General features: G+C 42.6%; 1 protein-coding gene across 1 annotated transcript in view; it reads right to left on the reverse strand.

Moving 5' to 3' along the window:
* Positions 1-2323: 2323 nt before the first annotated feature.
* The window catches only part of HGD (homogentisate 1,2-dioxygenase), a 43562-nt gene continuing 23518 nt past the window's right edge, over positions 2324-22367 (reverse strand). Inside the window, exons 5-14 of the mRNA XM_006190489.2 lie at positions 21232-21291; positions 19488-19579; positions 18282-18316; positions 17384-17463; positions 16734-16833; positions 14536-14660; positions 12090-12194; positions 9532-9658; positions 5246-5427; positions 2324-2683 (exon numbers count right to left, since the gene is read on the reverse strand). Of these exons, the coding sequence (XP_006190551.2) occupies positions 2534-2683; positions 5246-5427; positions 9532-9658; positions 12090-12194; positions 14536-14660; positions 16734-16833; positions 17384-17463; positions 18282-18316; positions 19488-19579; positions 21232-21291 (1056 nt within the window). The 3' untranslated portion in view covers positions 2324-2533. The remainder of the gene's footprint in view (positions 2684-5245; positions 5428-9531; positions 9659-12089; positions 12195-14535; positions 14661-16733; positions 16834-17383; positions 17464-18281; positions 18317-19487; positions 19580-21231; positions 21292-22367) is intronic.

Raw genomic sequence — 22367 nt, forward strand, 5'->3', positions numbered from 1 at the left:
AAACCACTGGGTCGAGAGCAGGGTCTCTCAGCCTCAGCACTATTGACATTCAGTTCTGGATAATTCTTTGTCCTGTGCTTTGTAGAAATGTTTGCCAGCATCCGTAACCTTTACCTACTAGATGCCAGTAGTACCCTCCCTAGTTGTGACAACCAAAAATGCCTCTAGACTTTGTCAGATGTCTTGGGCAAAGGGAATAAAATCACCTCTATTGAAAACAATTGGTCTAGAGCCATTGCCGGTAGCCCCGTCTGTGAAAGAAGTCTCTCAAAAAGTAAAGAGAAGAGTGGCTTCTATTTCATTCTCTCTAACGTGAAACTATATAAAGATGAAGAGATCTGGCAGAAAACCCTCCTGTCATTGGAGGAAACCTAATCAGGTTGCCTTTAAAAAATATTTCTTTTATTTCTAAGAAAAGAGATTGTTTATTTCTTGAGGAGTGTGGCACAGGAGGGTATCTTCAGGAATAGGGAATTAAGGAAATGTTACAGATCTTTCTAGCTGATCTGAAGCACAACAGAAGGAAACTAAATCTTTTTTTAATTAGCGTGAATAGCCTGGCCTGGTGAAATATTGTCTCCTGCCGGCAAGTTGCTGCCAGCAGTGGGGAGATAAAGTACATGGACTTGGATGCTAAATGGATGTAAACCCAGAATGTTTCCTTAGCCCTAGGAAGGCTTTGCCACCAAGCTGATGATAGAGTGAACCAAAGTGGATGAGAGTCCAGGTTTGTGTAAAAGAGGTGGGTTAGAATGAGCTCATTAAGGAAGCGCTGGAGTTTGGGAATAAAGTATTTAGTAGTTGCCTTAGTTTGGGGCTATTTGGGAGAAGAGCCTAGGATGCACCATAGGGGAGTGGAGAGGTGAGAAGGAAGAAGCTACTACTGGATGCATCATCAGAAGTTGCCACCATGGGCAGTGGAGCTTACTCCCTCTGGAAGTTGCAGGGAACCTGGGCCAAACATGAGCCTCAGAGGTTTGGGGCAAAAGAGCTGGTGTATTTATCCACTAATTTCCATTTGTCATTGGCTGAGGGCTATGTCCAGGGCCATTCAATCTTCAGCAGTTTTGTTCTGATCTGGGCCTCAGGCATTGTTGCCAGTGTGATGCTGGCATTTGGAAGCGGCTGGTCAACTCTGGATGGTGACTGCTGATGTGATGTAGGTGAGCCACTGGCAACTTCTGCTATAGTGGTCAATTTTAAAATTTATTTAAAGGTATTAACTACTTTACTAGTTAACTGTGTTTAATTTTCAATAAAGACTTCTTTATGTTAGGGAGCATTGGGAAGGCACACCAGCCTCTGTCACCCTCAAAGATAACTTCACTTTATTGCTTGGGACCATGAAATGCCACTGCCAGAAACCCAGCAGCTGTCCCAGGCTTGCCCTCAACTCTGGTTTCCTGCACCCCTTACATCCAGTCCACTAACAAATTCTTTCAGGTCTACTCCAAAGCTTTCAGGGATTTGTCCACTCTGTCCCTGCTATCACCTCATTAGTCCAGGACTATTGCAATGGCCTGCTGCTGGGTTCCTCATATCCACTCCTCTTTCAGTTCCTTAAACCCTCAAGCCTTTTTCTTAGAATGTTCCTTTTCCCTACCCCACCCCGGCTTCCAATGACTGGCTCCTTCCTGTGCTTTAGGTCTGGCTAAATGTCACTTGGAAGGTCATTGAAGACCTTCCTCTCTAAAGAACAATCTCTCCATCCCACCTGTCATTCCAATCTCAGTTCCTATTTGTTTTTTGCATATTTTACAATTTGTAATAATTTTGTTTGTGTATTTTATCTGTCTCCCTGTTTAGAATGTAAGTTCTGTAAGAACAAGGACCATGTCTATCTCCTTGACCACCATATGCCCATAGGAGTGCCAGATTTAGCAAATAAGAATACAGGCTTTTCAGTTAAATTTGAATTTCAGATAAACCACAAGTAATTTTTTAGTATAAGTATGTCCAAATATTGCACAGAACGTACTAAAAATTATTCATGATTTATCTGAAATTCACATGTAACTGGGCATCTTGTATTTTAAATGGCAACCTTAGTGCCTAGACCTTAATATAGCTGACTCTTATTACAGATTATTAGATAAAAATTTGTTAGCAGCATATCAAAATTGCTGCCATGGCAACAAATGGGGGAAATGTGCTAAAACTACAGAACTAAAGTAGTGACAGATACCACTTCCTATTCCTTTCTGTGCTGATTTGCCTGTCCTCTCACTGCAGGAGAACCTAACCACCTGGTCTAGGCTCACGGATGCCCTTTCCTGGCCACCCCCCATCAGCCTTGTCAAGACCTGATTATAACCAATTGCCACTTTCACAACAACCAGCAAGTATTTATTGAGTTATTAAGCTGGTAGAAACTTCCAAATACATTTCTATAAATGTTTGATTTATTTGACTTTGAAAAAGTGAGTCCTCATTTTAACCAACCCCCTCCCCCAGTACTGCCTCAGGGTGTGCGTGAGATTTTTAAAGGAAATCACACAAATCTATTCTCAATAATGGTATCAGTGCTCCAGTCTCAGTCAGGTCCTGCAGGGTTCCTGGAGTCTGGGGTGAAGTGGCTCTTGAGAGGTTCCCAGCACTTGTAGTAGTTCTCATCCAAACAGTTAGAGGTCTTCAGCCCCCACTTGGTGACAGCCATACTTAGAGAAGACTCAAACATAAATGCCTATAGGAAATGAGGATGGGACAAGAAAGAAGTGAGATGGATAATAAAACACATTTGATTAGATGTCAAGAGAGAAGACATGGGTAGGTAGAATCTTTGAATAATAAATCATGTGTGCTAGCATGGTGAGAAAACTCCAGCCTTGGGTTCTGGCTTTGGTCTTACTACTTGTGGGTGATAGCTTGTGCAAGACCCTTAACTTCTCTGAGCCCCACGATTCATTCTATAAAATAGAATCTGGCATGTAAGCATTGTGTTGTCCCTGTAGCATCATGGAACTAAATTTGCTGGATCCAAGGGCAGAGGTGGGAGAGTCCTAGGAATATTCTTTTCAGGGGCTATCGCTGTGGTTATGTCCTTGTGAGGATGAACACATCTCCCATTTTGCAGAAGAGGAAACTCAAGTTCAGAGCTGGGAAATGACTGTTTAAGGTGACAATAGTGAGAAGTCACAGAGCTGGGATTTGAACTTTCCTTTTTCAGGACTCTAACCAAGAGATGGGCTGGGAGAAGAGAAAGGAGGGCTGGAGGAGAGTGAAGGAGGAGGAGGAGGGAAGGAGGGAGCTGGAAAAGCTGTAGCACTTTTAAAAGCCCTATCCCAGAAGGGTATGAATGGCAGGTGTCCCACTGTGTTCAGGTGGGTTTTGTCTGCAACAGAGAGAACATGCAAGGGCTCTGTGCATCCTAGACACTCTAGCTTCACCTGCTAATTTTCCTACCCTCTGTGGCTTAAAAAAAAATAGCCTACAATTCTTATATGCTCACATTGTTGGAAATTTTAAAAAACAGATGGATGAAAGGAAGATAAAAATTCTCTTGACAACCCAGAGAACCCACATTAATGTTTGGTATCTAATATACATTAACTTCTTTTTACCTAAAACAATGGAGATGATTGTCCCTGCCTGACTTCCCATGACAGGCTTGATGTGAGGACCAGATGAGATCATATGGAGGTGCTGTGCACGTTATAAAGCACTATTCACATACAAAGGTCATTATTATGGCCATAATTATTGTTGTCTCTTCACTGACTGCTTCTTAGGAGCCTTGCTGTCTGACTGGAGTAACAAAAGCCCATCCCAGCTGAGCTATGAAGACAGTATTATAAAGTTAATCTTTTCCAAAGTAGTATAAAGATAAGGGGTATGGATGAGTCCAGATCCAAATTATGTGATGGGAATTGGTGAGGAAGGCCTGAAGTTAGGCCTGGGTAAGGTGTTGGACCATCCCTTACCAGGTAGTCTGGGCTCCCCTACATAGGAGAGATCCTTCTCACTAGTGCTCCAAGCCCTAGACATTTCCCAAAGTCTTGCCCCTCATAAAATCAGCCGTGCCCTGTGCCTCCCTGTTGCAGAGCACTGCTCCCTGATAACACTATCCAAAGCCAATTTGGGCACCAAAGGTTACTAAGTGGTAGCTAAGGGGTAGCCTGTGTACCTCCAGGAACTTTCAGAGGTAAAAGTTTAAGATTGTCAGTATCTTATAGAGCTCTGTCACAGAGATGAAGGGTTCTACAGAAACTCTGCAGAGGTCCTTGCAAAGAGATAGAGCCGAGGTCCAGCAGACAGGACTCGCTGAACCCTCCCCCTGCAGATCAGCTCTGTCAACTCTGGTCCTCGAGCTGAAACTGAAAGGAAACTGCATTGGGCAGAGGGACAATTAAGCTCTCTCCTTCCGTAGTTTGCAAGCTGGGCATGGAGTCAGGCAGGTCTGTGCTATTGATTTTAAAGTCAGGTAGCATTGAAAGCATTTGTTTAAAAATGTAAAGCAAATTTGCATATGATTTAACATAAAATTACTCTTTGTGGTTCATAAACTCTACGTCCAAGAATGCAAAAATAAAATGAAGTCAAGTACCACAGCCAACTGCAATTGTGTTCAGCCTCAGTGTTTACAGTGACACCGGAGGAATACAAAACAGGTTTTAAATCCCATCAATTTCATCCCATGCCAAAGGAGAGCAAAACAAAATGAGAAAACAGCGGAGAACTGCTACTCACAGGCTCTGACTATAGCAACGCAAAGACTTCCTGACCCTCCTGGGCTTGAGAAACTAGTAAAGGTGACATTCTTCATCCCCTGCTACTGTGGTTTTAGAGGATTACTTCAAAAAGCAGGAGATGACTCCAAGACACAACCTATATACAGATGGCTGCATACAGATAAAGGAAGACTCCTCATATAGTATTAATAATAGTCCCCCTTACATTGGAAGAATGCTTGATAGTCTGCACGGTTAAATCACAGCCACCTGCTGGGTTGGATACCCTACCTATTCTACAGATGGAGAAAATCAAGCGCAGAGAAGTTAAGTGACTTGTTCAAGGTCACAGAGGAACTAAAAGCTAGAATTTGAACTCACGTCTGACTCTAAGTGCAAAGCCCTGTTTACTCTAGTGTACACATTGGGGTGTGTGCCTACACACATGGGAACATACACACAGACACATTCCTCTCCTGACTCCTCCTCTGTGACTTTGGAGAAATAAAAACTGCCACTCCTTTCAACAAGTTTGGGGATCCCAGAGGCCACCAGAGCCTCACATCTAACTTGCTTACCATGGTGCCATCCGCAACCCTCTCAGGTGCCAGCTTGGCTCTGCTGGCCTTCTCAAAGCAGTCAGCATCAGGTCCATGGGGGGTCATTGGGCTGTGCAGGCTGCCTCCCCCTGGCAGGAACCCACCTTCCTTTGCTTCATAGTGACCTTTGATGAGTCCCATGAATTCACTCATGCAGTTCCCTGGGAAGGTTGAAACAGTATTATTTTTGTTATCCAAGGCAAGGCTCATAAGACACCAAGACCTCTCAAATATTATTTCTCCAGAATGTCAGGAAGATAGGAGAATCTGATAAATGTTATACAATTAATGAAGAATATGGATAGACAGAAAAACATCCACAAAACATTCTTTAGTGTGGAATTCTTGGTAGGCAAAGCTCTACTCCATGACCATTGGATTATCATTATCAGAGATCTTTTTTAAAATTGAAGTATAGTTACATTGTGTCAATTTCTGGTGTACAGCATAATGTTTCAATCATACATACACACACATATATTTATTTTCATATTCTTTTTCATTACAAGTTACTACAAGATATGGAATATAGTTCCCTGTGCTATATAGTAGAAGTTTATTTTTTAGTCTATTTTATATATAGTAGTTAATATTTGCAAATCTCAAACTCGTAATTTATCCCTTCCTACCCCGATTCCCCCTGGCAACCATAAATTTGTTTTCTATGTCTGTGAGTCTATCAGAAATCTTAAGTTCTACTGCCTAGAAAACTGAGGTGTGTGTATGTATGTGTGTGTGTGTTGATGGAAAGGTGATTTAAGGGAAAGAACCCTGGGCTTGGTGTCCATTATCATGTAATAATCTGTATGAAAAAATCTTATTCTCTGTAAAAACTAATCCATAAATGCTACATATTCTAACAAATGTTATTTTCTATATCTGAAGCTAATATCACCTGATTCTTTCATTCTCCAAAATGCTTCTTAGATTTTATTTTTGTTTGTTTGTATTTTCATTGACATTCTCTTCTTAGAACCTGAAAATCTTAAAATTGGAAGGCATCCCTACTTCTCCTCAATACGGAAGCATTTTGTATATCATTCCTGACAGTTTACCTCCTGGGCTCTGTCTGCATGCTTCCTGTGAACGGAAGCCCCTTACTCAACAGAGCCACCTATCATATTACTGAAGAGCTCTGGGTATTAGAAAGTTCTCTCATGTTAAATGGAAATTTGCTTTTATATAAGTTAAGTATGTTTGTCCTAGTTGTGCTTTCTGGAGTCAACAAAATTTGACAAAAATCACATGTTCCCACTCTTTCAATCTTAAGTTTCTATAGGAACAAAGCCCTTTATTTAGAGCAAGCATTAAATTATAACACCTGAGCAAACTTAAGTGCTTTTCCATCCATCTGCTCATATATCCATCCATCCATTCATCTGTCCGTTCCCCACCCTATCCATCTGCCTATCCATCCAGCCAGCCAGCATATAATTGGACACTGTGCTAAGTACTGTTATGGAGATGAGTATGAAGTAGCCTCTGCAAAGTTACTTATAGTCTGTCTCGTGAGAGTACAAACTGTGGACAGGGTAGAGAGATGTGGCATTGGCAACCCTTGCAAAGCCAAACGTTAGACATGATAAATGCCCCTCCTCTCTTGCTTACAGGTAAAGTACAGCCAAGTGCCAAAATACTTGTGTAAAGGGCTAAGGAGCCATACCCACCCTGCCCAGAAAACAAAACGCAGCTGCAGGCCCCTGCTGAAAAGGTAAGACCCAGATCACAACTCTGCTTGTTTCTCCATGAAGCAGAAATAGAGGAAAAGAAGCAACTGTAAGCATAAAGTATCTTTATTTAAAAGCAGTTCTGCTCCTGACAAATATGCTGTCACACTCCTTGATTCTAGTATGTATTCTCAGGGTCACCTTCATGGCTTAATTTTAAGAAGAGAGCAAGAGAGAATTCAGCTTTGATCTGAATATGAATTTAGGTAGCAATGAGTTGATGATGACATTTCTACATCATTTTCTATATTTCAAAGGAGAGTGGGAGGGTAGACGTTGCCTTTTTGATTAATGCTGAATCCAGCTGACTAAGGTGCATTAAGATGACTGGAGGCAATATTTCTACAGAAATAAGTCTCCACTCCTATAAAGTCACATCAAAGTAGCAAAGGTTTTGATTATTGCTAAAGCATTATTTTTAATATCTCTGGTAAAAATAATTTCTAACTTGGGGTTCTGTGGTTTTTCCAACTAACTCAGGGCAACCATACTTTTCTTAGATCTACATCTTCTGGTCAAACTTATTTGAGTCTTTTGAAAAATTATAAGAAGCATATCATGAGGCCATTTGTTTTAGGCAGTTTGAACTACAAACTAAAATTGAGGAGTGGGTTGAGAGCTAGAGCACAGTAGCAAACCTGGGTGGGGAGACAAGCCCCAGGCCAGCGTTTTTCAACATGTGTTTGTAGACCTGCATCAGAATCCCTTGACTTGCTAGTTCAGAATGCAGATCTGAGGTTCCACCTCAACACCAACTAATTAAACTCTCTGAGAGTGGACTCTGGAGAGAAACTTTTTATTAAAAAAGGCATTCTAAGTGATTTTTATATTCCTTAATGCTCTCAAAGTGTGGGTCCTGAAATAGTTGCATCAGTATCACACGGGAAATTATTACAAATGCAAATTCTCAGGCCCTACCCTGGACCTCCCGAAGCAGAAATTCTGAGGGTGGGGCCCAGGAATCTGAGTTTTAACAAGCCCTCTAGGTGGCACTGACACACGCTAAAATTTGAAAACCACTACCTCAGGCACATAGAGCACCCTCAATATAAGAACTATGTGAGATAGTGAAGTATCAAGGACTTGCATGTGAGGTACAGGCTGTAAGCCAGAGCAATTCTCTCGCTTTGATCACAAGTCCTCTAGGGGACTAACTTCCAGGAGAACAGTTAGGACATGTGATGGGTTTGACACACTTCAGAAAGGACACAGTTTATTACATCTCTATTCACAAAGTATCTGATATCTTTGGAGTGTTACCCAATTGCGTCCTTTTCTCCACCATAATGGTTTCACCTGAAAAAAGTGATGCTGGAATTTGACTATGAAGTGACCTTTCATTCTGAGGGCCTTTGTTCTCCACTTGCTCCAGATGCCTAGTTTATTCATTTAGTCACTGTTGTATCCTGTTAGGCCCTCACACCTGGGTACACATAGCGAGGTGTGTCATAAGAGACAGGGGGTGCTGAGGTTGACTAAAGAAAGGGGTTTGTTTTTTAGAATGTTCCAGCTGAAATACACCTTGGAGCCGTTCCAGAACTCTATGTACAAAAACGCAGTCTCCAGCAAGTAGAATTGTGCATTGACATTTAGGTTGGATTTACAGCCAGCTACTGCACAATTAAAAAGGCCAGCCTCATTAAGTACAGCCATGAGGTACCTTATTCACTCTTGATGATGCATTCACTTATTAAATGAATATTTATTAGATGCATATAATGCACTGGGTACTGTGCTAGGCACATCCATTAGTGTTCATAACTGTCTGCTCCGGCATCAGAATGCCTTCAGTTAAACCTGACTCCATCGGTTGCCTTGAGCAAGTTATTTAATCCTTCCCAGCTGTTTCATCTTTTGGAAAAAAGGGGATAATGATACTACCTATCTCTTGCAACTGTTACGAGGATTCAATGGGTTAATGCTTTTCAAGAACTTAGAGCCATAAGAAAAGGTCAATAATTGTTAGTTGTAAGTAATAATAATATTAATAAAATTAAAATAATAGATTTGGTAAGTTCTCAGCTAGGCAACAACTGCTCTGCAGAAACTGCTTCCAGAATAGGACCCATCCCCTCATGTGGACTACAGTCCGCCTTACCCCACTTTTACCCAAAGTAATGGGAGGAGGCACATTTTACTGGCTCTTGAACCAGACTTAGATAATGAACTTTCTCAAAACAACAAAATAACCAACACCATCCCATGGTTCCTCCCCTCCTTACATCTGAAATGCAAAGAAACATTTTGCTTCCTACTTTACCCACTTTTCTGACTCTCTTCAGGGCCAGAGGAACTGGGCTGTAGGCACTGCAGTGTTTCCTTCTCAGAGTCAACATGCCCCTGCCACCCCCACTGAGGTTGTGGTGTTTAAGCAGCTCAAAGTCTGGGGAGCAGCACTAGGCTTCAGGGGGCAGGGTTCTGAACCACAGCCAGGGCAGGGCGTCCCGAAACACTTCTGGCAGTGTTCCCCATGGGTCATGCTTACCACTTTGCTGACCCTTTGGTTTCCAAATGGAACTTGGTAAAAGAAAGACTTACTATGGTAATAAGGAGGCCTGAAGGTCTTATCAGCAACCCCCCATCGTGGTGGGAAGATGACAAAATCAGCGATGGCCACTCCCGGGCGGACAGACTTGGCAGTCAGCACTGTGAAAATGGATGGGTCCTGTGAAGGAAAGCACAAGGAGAGTCGAAGACACGATGAAAGGGAGGTGACCGAACAACGACACACACCACCCACACATGAAGGGGTTTTCGTGTGACACTAATTTCTGATCAAACCACACAGGCCAAGCTAAGACGTCTGGGCTTGTCACCGAGGTGCATGATCACACATCTGACTCTCCCCTCTGGCTGTTCTTTGAAGCAAAATGAATTAACACCAGCCGAGGGGATTCTGAGCAGCTTTTTCACCCTGCTGAGCCCCCATTTCACATAAATACTACCCTGTGGGTCTGAGAACCAGCAGTGCCTGCCTCCCAGCCTCAGGTCAGAGTGACCAGAGCTGGGCTGTGCTGTAGGGAGCTCTTGGCACAGGGATGCTCAGAGTAAGGTGGAAATAGAAATAAAATAATATCCAAGTGTTGGTATAGATGTAGGATGTGCTTCTCTTTGGGGGAATTGCACAGATTCCAGGTGGTATCCTCATTGCTTTCTTGATTCTCAGGTTTAAAACACACCACTTACGTCACTAGTCCAGGTGGAGGTAGTGGAGAGGGGAGTAGGATTCAATGAGTTAATGCTTTTCAAGAACTTAGAGCCATAAGAAAAGGTCAATAATTGTTAGTTGTAAGTAATAATAATATTAATAAAATAAAAATAATAGATTTGGTAAATTCTCAGCTAGGCAACAACTGCTCTGCAGAAACTGCTTCCAGAATAGGACCCATCCCCTCATGTGGAATAATTATAATTTTTAAAGAAGTTTAGAATCCTTCAGTGGAAAGATGGAGATTTAATTTAAATGGCAATCAATGATCATGTTTGCTTTCAGATGCATGCGAGGGTCTGGGATTAAAAAATGATTGAGCTCTGTTCCTTGCCCTTTAGTGTTACTGGTAGTGGTGGAGGTGGGTGTGTATGAGGGGCTGAAGGAGCAATGAGACAGGTACATGAATACTAATCACAGCAAGATGCCAAGGGCAATCTTGCTTTATAAACAGAGATCCAAGGGGGTACAGAGTGCCTGTCTCTACCTGAGAGGATTAGAGAAAGCTTCAAAGAGGAAATGACATTTGAAGTAGGTCCTGAAGAATAAAAAGAGAAAGAAAGAAAAAGAAGTAATGAGGGACAGAGGGAAGGAAGAAGGAAAAGGAAGGAAAGGAAATGAAGAAAAAGGCATTTTAAGCACAGAAAACAGGAAAGACATCAAAATGCAGAGAGGTTTTGTCAAGAGGCAAGAGAGCTAAAGCCCAGAGTGCACCAGCAGAAGGGACACAGGCAAGAGGTGGTACCGGGAAATGAATCCAGGGCCAGATGGCGAAGAGCATCGGGTACCACGCTTCAGAGCTCAGACTTAATCCTAAACCACAGGGAGCCTGCAAAGGTTTTCTAATGCAGTGATAGAACGCTCAGGTCTGACTCTGGAGAAAACAGCTATAGCAGCAGTACAGAGGAGAATGGACTTGTGGAAACGCAAGTCAAAAAACCCTTAATGCTGTGAGAATGAGCACTTCTCCATCTGTCATGAGAAATGATCTGAAACTGTTGAGGGAAAGGTAGTGAGGCTCAAATAAAGCTCTATCAGTGTCTCAGGATCCTTTCTTTTGCTGCTTCGGGTGTGATGCCTCAGTTTCTTTTCCCTTTTGATTTTACTGAGTCTCTGCTCTTCAGAAAGGTAGTTTTGGGCCCCTTGAGGTAAGCTGAACTGGCTCAGGTTTCTGTCTCTGGTTCTCTGGCTTCTGCTCTAATTATCTCTCCAGCTTGTGGATTCAGTTAATCTATTATGCAAAGTGAATTTTCCCCCAGGATCTCAGAACTAGCACTTGATCAAGAATGTGGGGACTTGGGGCCTGCACTGTAAGCTATTTGTAGCCCCCTGATTGAGTAAAAAATATGACCGAGTCCATACTCTAGAATTTCTTTGGTTTAAATTCAAGCACTGAACATTGAGTAACTTTAGAAGAGGGCTGTCTGCTCCATCACTGCTAAAAACAGCTAGGAGTGGAGGCCCTGGAGTGGGCAGCCAGAGCAAGGGGACTCTTGGTGTTTATGAGCAGGACAGAGAACTTTCCAAATCCAAAAATGCTCCTTCCTCATCTCTCCATCACTAACATTAGCAGTTGGTGTTCTTTTGGGGATACATTGTCCAGGAAGAAACTAGGAGAGTTACTGTGAATACTCTAGAGAACTGAGCTGTGTTGCAGGGTGAGTGTGGAGCGTCTGGCCTGGACCTCCCACTAGCTAGGTTATTTACTCCTTCACTGAAATCTGCTGAAAATGCCTCCAATTCCTGTTAGCACAATGACAATGACTAAATCGCCTGCTTCCAAGGGTGACACTGGAAGTGTTAAATCTGTGAATGTCAGGGGTCTACTGTGGACTCCTCCCACCTAAGAGTGCCCTCTCCCCAGAGCCCCTCCATGGTGGAGACTTACTGCATGGTCAAAGGCCACCGAGTTGATGACCATGAAGTTCTCCAAGTTGTACTTGTAGGGGGTATAATTCCCATGCCAGGCCACAACATTGAATGGGGAGATACCCTGATCGGAAAAAAAAAAGCAGAAAAGGTGATTTTAGAACCGAATGCTTTTGCAGCCTTGATTCCTTGGTTTGCACTTGGCATTTCTGTTTGTTTTTTGATTTGATTTTGTTCTCATAATTTAGTAATACCATCCTCTGGGAGAAGTATAACCCTGAATCATCTTGTGGTTGCTTCACATACTCTCAAACTGTCCTCGCTAAGCCACTAACCCGATTTTTCCAGTTCATAAGCTGCAGCTGCCTCTGATCACATGTGCAGCAGAAGCACAGCACATGCTTTTCAACAATTTTAACACAATTGTTAGAATCTGTGGATGCCAGCAGTTCTGTGACAATCTGGGCCACCGTCTGGGTTTCCTGGTGCTGAGGGCGGGCACTTGCTATGACTGCTCTCCAGGTAACTGCTGCCCAGAGGGTCTTCTGGTAGAGTCAGTGCCTAGGTTGGTAAGTGCAGGAAGGGAGAAAGTCTGTAAGGGTTCCAGCCCAAAGGACTTGAAATTTCAGAGCAATCCTAAGGTGATTCTTCTTGGACCTGCCCTGGGGTAGGAGAGGATCAATGTTCTGTTTTAGGAAGGCAATTCCTGCTGTAGCTATGGGACTATTCTGGAAACAGAATCCAGTGCAGAATGTTCCAAAGACTTTACCGAAGGGACTACTCACAGAGACATGATTAAGGTTAAGTGAACTGACTAGAGATGGTGAGATATCTGAGCCTAGCAATAGAGGGAAGGCATTGCCATTCTTAGGCCTGTGGGATAGGGGTTAGAAATATTAATACAGGACTCCAGCAAGAGCTAGAACCATGAAGAAGGGGGCTGCTCGGTGCTGTGCAAATAAATACTCAACAATTGATTCCAGAAAAAAATGAAAAGCTCTGATTTATAGTGTTTGCTGGCTTCTGGGGTATAAACTCTCACCACGATCATTTTTGAGCTACCAATGTCACTGAACACAAAGTAGGGAAGAGGCTTACATCAGCTTTTGCAAACCAGTATAAACTGACTCCAGCATGCCACTGGGGCTACCCAACAGGAACTGAGATCACAGAGGGAGGCAGTCCCAAATAGGAGCAAGCACCGGGGGAAAAAACCCCAACATGTCTTTGCACCTGACCTCCAATTTCCTGTGAGTACCTCCCACTGGTTGAACCCAACCAAAAGCTAGCTGGCTAGGGAGTCCGGAGGGTACAGTCCATGTAAGTCAACCTCCCAGGGCACAGATCATGGCAGAGAAGGGAGAATGGATGAGTTGGGGCTAACACAGAGACTAACCAGCACAGGGTCCACTTAGAAATTGGCTGTCTGTCTCTACAATGGTGCTTCTCTGTCAAATGTATGTCAAATATAATACACAGCATATGCTTTTTTCTTTAATTTATTTTTTGTTTTTTTGGTATATGCTTTAAATGAATGTGATTTCCACACTGCATCCCAGAGGTTATCATTTTTGCCAGGCTGGAGTAGTATCTGAGTGTCTGCATTTTAAACAAGCCACTCTGAGAATTTTTGATGCCAAGGGTCTCTGAACCACATTTTGAGAAATCCTGATCCAGAGAATATGAGGGTGACTATGTGTCAATGAGAGTGACAATTAACCCTCAGGGGTTAATTTTATGTGCCAAACTAGTTGGCCTCTGCTGCTTAACATACCTTCTAGATGCTGTCAAAGAAAATAACATACCTTGTGAAATATAAGCAGTAAGTTAAATGAGCAAAAATAAAGCAACAATTAATAGTGGACAGAAGAGATCTTTGTATTATTTTTACTATATGATTATTTTATTCTACTATATTATATACCCAGTATATTAAGTAATAGTGTATTATACTATAGATTGCATCTTATTTTATTATTATTATTTTTAGTATTATCTATGCCTTTGCTTATCTCCTGAGTTTACCAGGCTGGCAGTATAAACCAAGTCAAACTAATTAACTAAGTTCTATTTATTTTCTATCCATCAGTGCTTATATTTGAAATATAGTGGCCATTGGTGAATATAAGTCTTAGATGAATTGCTATTAGCTCATTTCTCTTTTCAGAACATATTACCCTGCCTATATATTATGTTTTCCCCACCATTTATAGAGATGTACATATTGTTGGGTTTTTTATTGCTTGATGAATAGAAAGAGCATGACCTTTGGAGTCAGAAAGATATGGGTTTGAATGCTGATTCTGTCATTTACTGTGACATTTGCTAAGTTATTTAACACTACCTGGCCCGTTTTCATGATCTGTGATGTGGTAAAGATGAAAGAATATGTGTAAATACTTAACATCAGAAGGTGCTTAATAACTATTTATTCCTTCCCCTGCCTACCAACCTGCTGACTTTACCTGTTTGGCAGCAAAAAGTTTGCCCTGGTATTTATTAATCACAGTGTAACCACTTGGCACTTGGCGATCTTCATACCAGGCAACAGGTATCAAGAAATCACGAGGATTGGCCAAGCCATTGGCTCCTAGAACACAGTGACCCAAAAGTCTTTTAGACACTTCTGAAATCACATAGGAAAGATGCTCACTGTTGCACAAAGAGAAAGGGCTTTCTTCCACATCAAAAGATACTCCACAATTTGCTCTCATTGTTCAAAGATCTACTGGAATCCCAGTCTGGTACCTTTTAAGGAGGACCCAAGGAATTTGGTCAGAAAAAAAAATCATGAAAATATCATCACCAGCATTACTTCCTAAAGTTGTAGAATGAATAGTGTTTATAAACATTTTGTATGCATTATCTCATCACTACAGGGGAGGGGAGGGAAGAAGAGGAAAAGACTAGAAAAGGGAAGATATGATAGAATACTAGACTTTTTTTTTCCCAAGAAAATTCTGATGGTCCTAGAACTCATCTACAGTCCTGGAGAAAGAAAGGGTTACATACTGTAGCCCCAGGCGTGCCTCTGCTCCTAACACAGAACTCAGAATCAATCCAAGTCTTTAAATTGCTCTGCAGCCTGGCAGATCTGTCTGCCACTGAGGGAGAAAGTATCTGGTACTTGCCTGCTCACCTTCACGTTGGGAGTATTCCCTCCAGAGAAAGAAAATAAATCAAAAGACCAAAAATGAAAAGCACTAGCTGCAAAAACATAATTTAACTCTGAGAGGACAGACCTGGGGAGTGTTTTATTATTGCCAGCTCCTGGGGTTAAAAAAAAAAAAAAAGCGTCCAGCTGGTTAGTAAATTATACATATTTTCCAGAGGGTCTGTGTTCCATAGAACCTGGAAGCTGGGCTGGCTGTAGGGCAGCAGGTGGCTGGAGCCGAGTGGGAAGAGCGGGTGGGGAGCAGGATGACAGACGGCCCGCCATGGCTCCAGCTGTCTCTCTGCTGCCTCCCACCTTCCTCTGACTATTTGGATTACCCCAGGGGAGTGACTGGAAGGCACATATGCCCTGTCCCTGTTTTGCTCTAAAAAATCTGTTGACAAGGAAAGGGAAGAGCTGGGAGGTGTGGCCGCCACCTTCAGCAAACATGCCAGAGATGAAACAAAGGGCCAGTTTTCCCAACCACTCTTTTCACTCCCAGAGACATTTTGAGAATAAGCCCTCCTTCCACCTTCGCTTCTCTCCTGGTATCCTGGCTCTGGCTTGCCAGAAGAATCGGGTGTGGAGGATGCTGGTTCACTTTGGAAAGTTTGAATCTGCCTCGTGGAGGCTGTGGTTTCTAGCTGCTTCACAGCACTGAGTGAGGTACCCTTTCTGACTCTCAAGGGTGTCGATTTTGTGGCGTGTGCTCAGTAGAAGTGTGAGGTTTGTAGACTGTGTCTCTCTCAATCCGTTTCCCCTTTCCAAAGCAACATAGCCCCCCGCCGTTTTTATGTCTTTCCTTACTCTATTGTCTACACACAACCCACTGGCCTAAGAAAATGATCTTCCTCCTTTCCACAAAGCCCATTTTCACCTGAATACTTTATCTTAAGCCGTTCCCTTTCCTCTTTATTTTCTCTCAACTTTTCATCAAGGGTTAGTCACATCTCATCTCTTCTATGAAGCTGTTCCTGGAGAGTTGGCCCACAGTAACCCAGACTTCTACATCCTTTAGGGTGTACTCTGTATAACCTGAAATGTATTACATATTGTCTTGCTCCCCAGTGGTCTGAACGCTATTCTAGAGAGAGACTTATAATGGGTTGGCTTGGATCATTCTGTTATGCATGTATGTGATGGCAAGAGGCCTTCATTACCCTTGATGTGGTTCCTGTCATTGCCCTCAGCACAGCATGGGAGCCAAGACAAGCTGATGGACTGACACACTGACCAGCTAATTAACAAAGCTGTCATCTCATCAGATGGGTCAGCCATACCACCTGGAGCCCCTGAATTTAGAGGTCCAGAAAAAGAAGTCTGTGATTGCTCAGGGAGCTCCAGTAGGTTCTGAAATTCCCAGCTACACTTGGTTAGAGAAGAAGTTGTCTAGAGAGGAAAGTTGAACGTTTGAGTGTGATAAAGAGGGGAGAAAGATGTTTAACTTTCATGTGATTATTTGTGTCCTCTATTTCAAGTCAGGCTTAGAAACTTGTAGTGAAGATTTACCAATTGGTCCCAGGTCAGGCAACTCAAAGTGGACACCGTAGACCTCCAGGATGTAGCCTCTGGTCTCCTCAAAGACATCTATGCTGAACCGCATTCCTCTCTGGAATAGGAAGTGAAAATTGGTGTGCTCTCCCAAATCATACCTGTAGTTACAAAGGAGCTGCTCAAGAGCCATAGCTGGCCTCGCATGCGTAAGGCTACAGTCTGTTGAACTATGTTGGAGAGGTGACCAGCTCAAAGATGAGTTAGAAAGAAAAATTTAACTTCTAGTCACATCTGTGACCCAAACCAATTCTAGTCTACTCCCTCACTGGGCTCAGAGATAACAGTGCTCTGATTTAGCCAGATTTTGAAGAAATCCATCTTCACTGCCCTTCACTCCCATCCAGGGCCTTATCCACCGGGTGTATAAATATTTAGGAAAGAGAACTGACAAAGCTCTTTGCTTTGTGATTGTGTGCTATTTTAAAACAAAGCAGACACCCAAGCCTGCTTACTCTTCTGCTCAGGGAGCCTTCTGTGTAACTCCAACTCCCTTCCCATTGCTCAGACATGACAGAAATTTTAGAGTTGGAAATAGCAGCAGCTGCAACATCTGATTGCTCCCAAATTAGGGAGAAGCAGGGAGGAGACGGGGACACATCACCAACCTGAATGACGCAGATCTCGTTGGGCTGTACAAGCATCTTGCCAAACTCAGTGTAAATGAGAAGTTTCCCTTGCTGGGGAACTGACAAAAAAGACAGGACAGCAGTGAGTAATTCTTTTCATGTGAGAACCACTTCATGAAGAGTAAAAGGCTTAAGGGCTGCATTTGATTTTTCATCCAAAGTGAAAAGAGCTTTATTGAGTCTTATGGGGGAAATATGTATTCTGATAACTTAGGTTAGCTATTTTACTATCTAGAAAAACATGAATGAAAAAAATTAACTTTTTTTTTTTTTGGTTGCTAGGTAAGGAAGGAACTTGTATATGCACAATTCTGTGAATTGACCAGAAAGAGCAGCAGAAATAGGGTGGAAAAGGACCTATTTCTGATAGTTCCAGCAGGAGGCTGGCATTTGCATGTCTAATGTCTACATCAAAATGTTCACTCCAAAATATTGGTATTAAAACCATCAAAAAGAATGGAAAGACCAGAGACTTTCCTTACTAGACTTTCCATTTTAGATGGTCTCATGAAAATTTGTATGTGTATTACAGATGTCAATGACAGATGGCCTTTTCTTCAGTGAATTAGAAGGCAAACAGTTATCTTAACAAGTTAATCACATGTTGGTATTACCCTCCATTTCTTTTCAGCTGTCCAGATCCCCCTGATTAGAAAGGCCCCGCAGAAATAAGCAAAGACAGGGAGACCAGGAAATAGAGTAGGCACTTGAGGTACATGGGAATTTTTTCCAGACCACCAGTTGCCTTTACACCTAGGTCTGTAGATTGCACTAAATAAGGCAGATTGGAAGGAAAATAATATGTATTCAATTAAAAAAGCAGCTTGTGACTAGGGATCAATTAACAGTTAAAGAGTCTGGAATCCTCATAACTTACCAATCAAGAAGTCCCCATCTGAATTATAAAAGCATCTGAAACATACAGAATAATTCCTATGATTTCCAGTTTTAACATTGTCCAGGCAAATTAAGTCACTGCTCAAATTATTGCTCAGTACCCAGTGTGTGCCAGGCTTAGTGCTGGGTGTAATATGATGAGCAAGATGACCCCATCTCTGCCCTCATGGAGCTTAGAGTCTAGGAGGAAGTCAGACAGCAATCCAGCAGTTACAGAACTGTATCACCGAAAACTGTAGTGGCACTGGGCAAGTCAAGTTCAGGGGAATGAAAAGATAAGGAACCTGATCTGTCTGAGGAGGCAGCCAGAGCTTCCCCGAAGAAGGGACGTTTGACCTGAGATCTAAAGAAATCATCTAGGCAAGGGTTTGGGGATGGGTTTGGGTGGGGAGGCCATTCCAGGCAGAAGGAACAGCACATGCACATGCTCTGAGGCAGGAGGGCACATAGGTTGAAAGAACTGAGTGAAGGCTGGGGTAGCTCAAGTGGAGAGGGAAGAGCTGCCTGGTATGACGTTGGACCCCAAGGGATGTCTCCAGTGCCTAGTCATAGGGCTGTGATCTTGGCCCTGATTCACGGCTCAGAGAAGTTAAATGACTTGTCCAAGTTCACTCAGCCAGGAAGAATGGACTGGGCTTTGGACTCAACAGTTTGGTTCCAGAGGTAGTATGCAAAACTGTTATGATATTCTGCTTCCCAAAGAAAAGGCAGAAATTATATGTTTTCTGATTTAAAAAATCTAATATGTAAGTCCTTCTGTTTAGGAACTTTAAGCTTACACAGAGTTATTAGCTGAAGACACAGTCTGTCAGCTTGACCTACCGCCAATAGGTAGCCCTAATGGCTGCTCATGTAATGTGACTTTGGACTCAAGAACAGCCCTAAGGAGCCTTAGAAGTTAAGGATATTCTGACTCAAACCTGGTTAAAGTCAAAATGCTTCTTTGACTACTCCTGCTTTCAGTGCCCCATTATCCCTTTTCTGTTTCCATTAATATGTGACATTCTTGTTTATGTCACAGGAGTTAGTCAAGATAGAAATGCTCATTTATTATCACCATTAATCAATGCATATCAAAATTGCTCTGAGGAAAAAAAAGCAATAACAAACACAACAACCCAGGCTTCATCCTCTGGCCAACAACTCGGGGAGTGGGGATTTCCTGCTCCTTCTCTGAAACACTTACCTGTTCCCCATGGAGGTGTTGCAGAGGAAAATGTGGACTGCAAGCCCATTGTTAGACCTGATGTCTCCAGCTCCACACAAGGTGTGCAGACCCTGGGAGAGACCCGCAGGAGAGGAAAAAGTGAATGAGCCAAGACCTCCCCCTGGTCCCTGAGAGTCATGAGGCAAGTTCTACTAGTGTCTTCCCTTTGGAACCAGGCTGCCTCTAGGGAGCCCCGAGTTTACTGCCTTATGTTTTATAGATGGTGGCTCACCTTAATTGCCAGCCATGGTTCTATATCTGGATTGTCTTCATGGCTCCATCAGAATTAACCTACAGAGCATCAATTCACTACTTGGCATTTTATCATTTTGGTGCTTAAGATCAACCTGAAGGAGAGTTTCCTTTGGAGGTAAAATCAGGCACCTAGGAGGCTTGAGGGGAGAAAGGTTGCAGCACTAGGGACCAATTAATGGCCCTCAAATATACTTCATCATGTGGGCAGCCCTCTGCTTATTGATAGGGCCAGCTCTCCAGAACAGGGGAGAGGAAGGTATTCTGACCAACTGAAACCCTCTCTGCTAATAACCCACAGTGCAAGAAACCTTAACATGTGGCCCTTCCCAAAAGGAGGGAGCTCTGCTCCTCTAGATAACCATAATTCGCCCATGGTGAGGGATATCTTTTTGTATTTTAACTCGACTTGCAAGTCTGGGTCTATTTAGATGAGTCCACACAGAGATTGGAGCACTTAATATGGATAAATAATTCAACAGGAACCAAAAAATTTGGCCTATGACTGGGCACATGGACTCTCCCTAAGTAAGCCAGGACCTGAGGTTGGTCTGTAGAACCCTCCACTGGGTTTTTTGAGCCCCACCTCCTTGTAGCCCCCAGCCTCTCCCCTACACATGTTTTGCTCTGGGCACAGACGTTCAATACTCCCAGCATCTATAACTACCAAGCAGAACTTCCAATCAGCATTGTACTAACTAGAGTTGCCACCCTGAGTTGATGCTATTCTAGCCCAGGGAACCATTTTGGGTAGTTTATGGACTTGGATGGGAGAAAAAAATTATATACGTATTTTGCCAATCTCTGACTGAAATTGATCATTTCCTTCAATTAATGTGAATGTAAGCAACAAACTGCAGTGTTAGAAGTGCCTGTAACCTTGTACTGATAGAAATCATAGACATTTTTATATCACATTATATCTGTTCTCCCAAAATATCATTTATGCTCATACTTTTAATGACCATAGTTATTATATCTTTTCATAGATCTTGTGATTTAGTGCATTAATAAGATAGCATACATATTACTATAAACCAAACCAAATTTATCATTTTAATATTTTTATCATTGTATTTCAATATAGTTGACTTCTCTGGAATTTTATGTAATTTATTTTATGCATTTTAAAACACAGGCTTCCAGATTATCAAAGGAGTCCATGCAATAAAAAGGCTAAGAACCCCAGTTCTAGCCAAAACCAAAAAAACCTGAGGTAGGTAAATGCTCAAATTCCATTGGCCATTTGAAGATGTTGTCAATAGCCCCCGAGTGCCCTTTGGTGTCAGGGGCCATATGGTGCCTGTAAGTAAGACATTGCTCGGCCAGCCCCAGAGCAGAGGCAGGTGGTGCTGGGTCTGCTGGCTGCATCCAAGGCTGCTTCTGTGTGGCACGCAGCCTGCAAATGCTCTGGATCACCCACTGCGGAAGAGAGGAGAGTGGTGGGCAGGTGTGGATGGTATTGACTTACGCTCACAAAGTCCACTTTCCTCTGAGAGGCTTTTGGAATCTCAAATGGTTTCCATCTCAGCTGGAAAAAAAAATACACATACAGGAAAATTATTTCACAAGGGGAAACCATAAGATTTTCTAAATAAATAGCATTGATTACACAGAAAAAGGACAGCTGCTCCCTCTGTGAGGATCTGACTACTTGTGATTTTGTTATTTTAAATTTAATAATTATCCATCATTCCCTTAAAAGGACTCAGTTGGGTTCTGTGTATGTATGTAGGGTGTGTCCGTGTGTGTGAGTGAATTTTAACCTATATGTAAAATACGTAACCTATACGTATTATATATATATAGTCTTTGTTCTTTAGTATTTTAAATTACAAAAATAAAAAAATTGCTTGTTATTTCAGAAGCTGTTTCTTTTAGCAGTTTTGCTCAGGCACATCACTGCATTTTGACTGATGCTGCTTTTTATGCTATTTATAATGAGCTCCCTTTCCTGGTGTGCCAGCCTCTCTGTGTGGGCTCCTGACACTGCAGGGGAAGGTTCTACTTCTTACTTCCAGCAGTTGGAATTGTGAATTATTTCTTTAAGAGAAAGAAAAAGCACCCAGCTGAGATTGGATTTGGTAAATGCAGCACCAGGTTCAATTTCTTCACCAAACTCCATGCCTGTCCCCAGGCTGCCTGATGGTTCAGTTTAAATCACAATAATCTTAAATTTAATAATGAAATGATCTAAGCAAGTGGGAAGAAAAATCAGCATGTCTGAGCACTACTAGAAGTGTTAGCCCCAGCACTTTTAATCAACTTGGCAGCAGGTCTGACCTAGCCAGGCTGGAGGCTGATAAACTCAGTGGCCTCAGGAAATCTCACAGAGTGACCTGCACCCTGAGGGCTGGCTTCGCTGGCTGAGGTGCCTGGTCAAGGCAGGCTCGGCAGGGCCTCCAGTGGTGGGGAAGGAAGCAGCAAGTGGAAAGGGTGGCGCTGGGATTATTCTGCCTCTCTCACATCGTCAGGCAGCAGCCTTTATTTCTTAAAAGCAAAACGGGAGTATCACGTTCTGGGACCACTTTAAAAGAATGTAAAATATTGATTTGAAAAACCGTTGTAGAAATCATGCTTCAGAAAGAAGGGAAAGGTTTAGGACAA

The sequence above is a fragment of the Camelus ferus genome, chromosome 1 (assembly GCF_009834535.1).
Source record: "Camelus ferus isolate YT-003-E chromosome 1, BCGSAC_Cfer_1.0, whole genome shotgun sequence".
NCBI lineage: Eukaryota > Metazoa > Chordata > Mammalia > Artiodactyla > Camelidae > Camelus > Camelus ferus.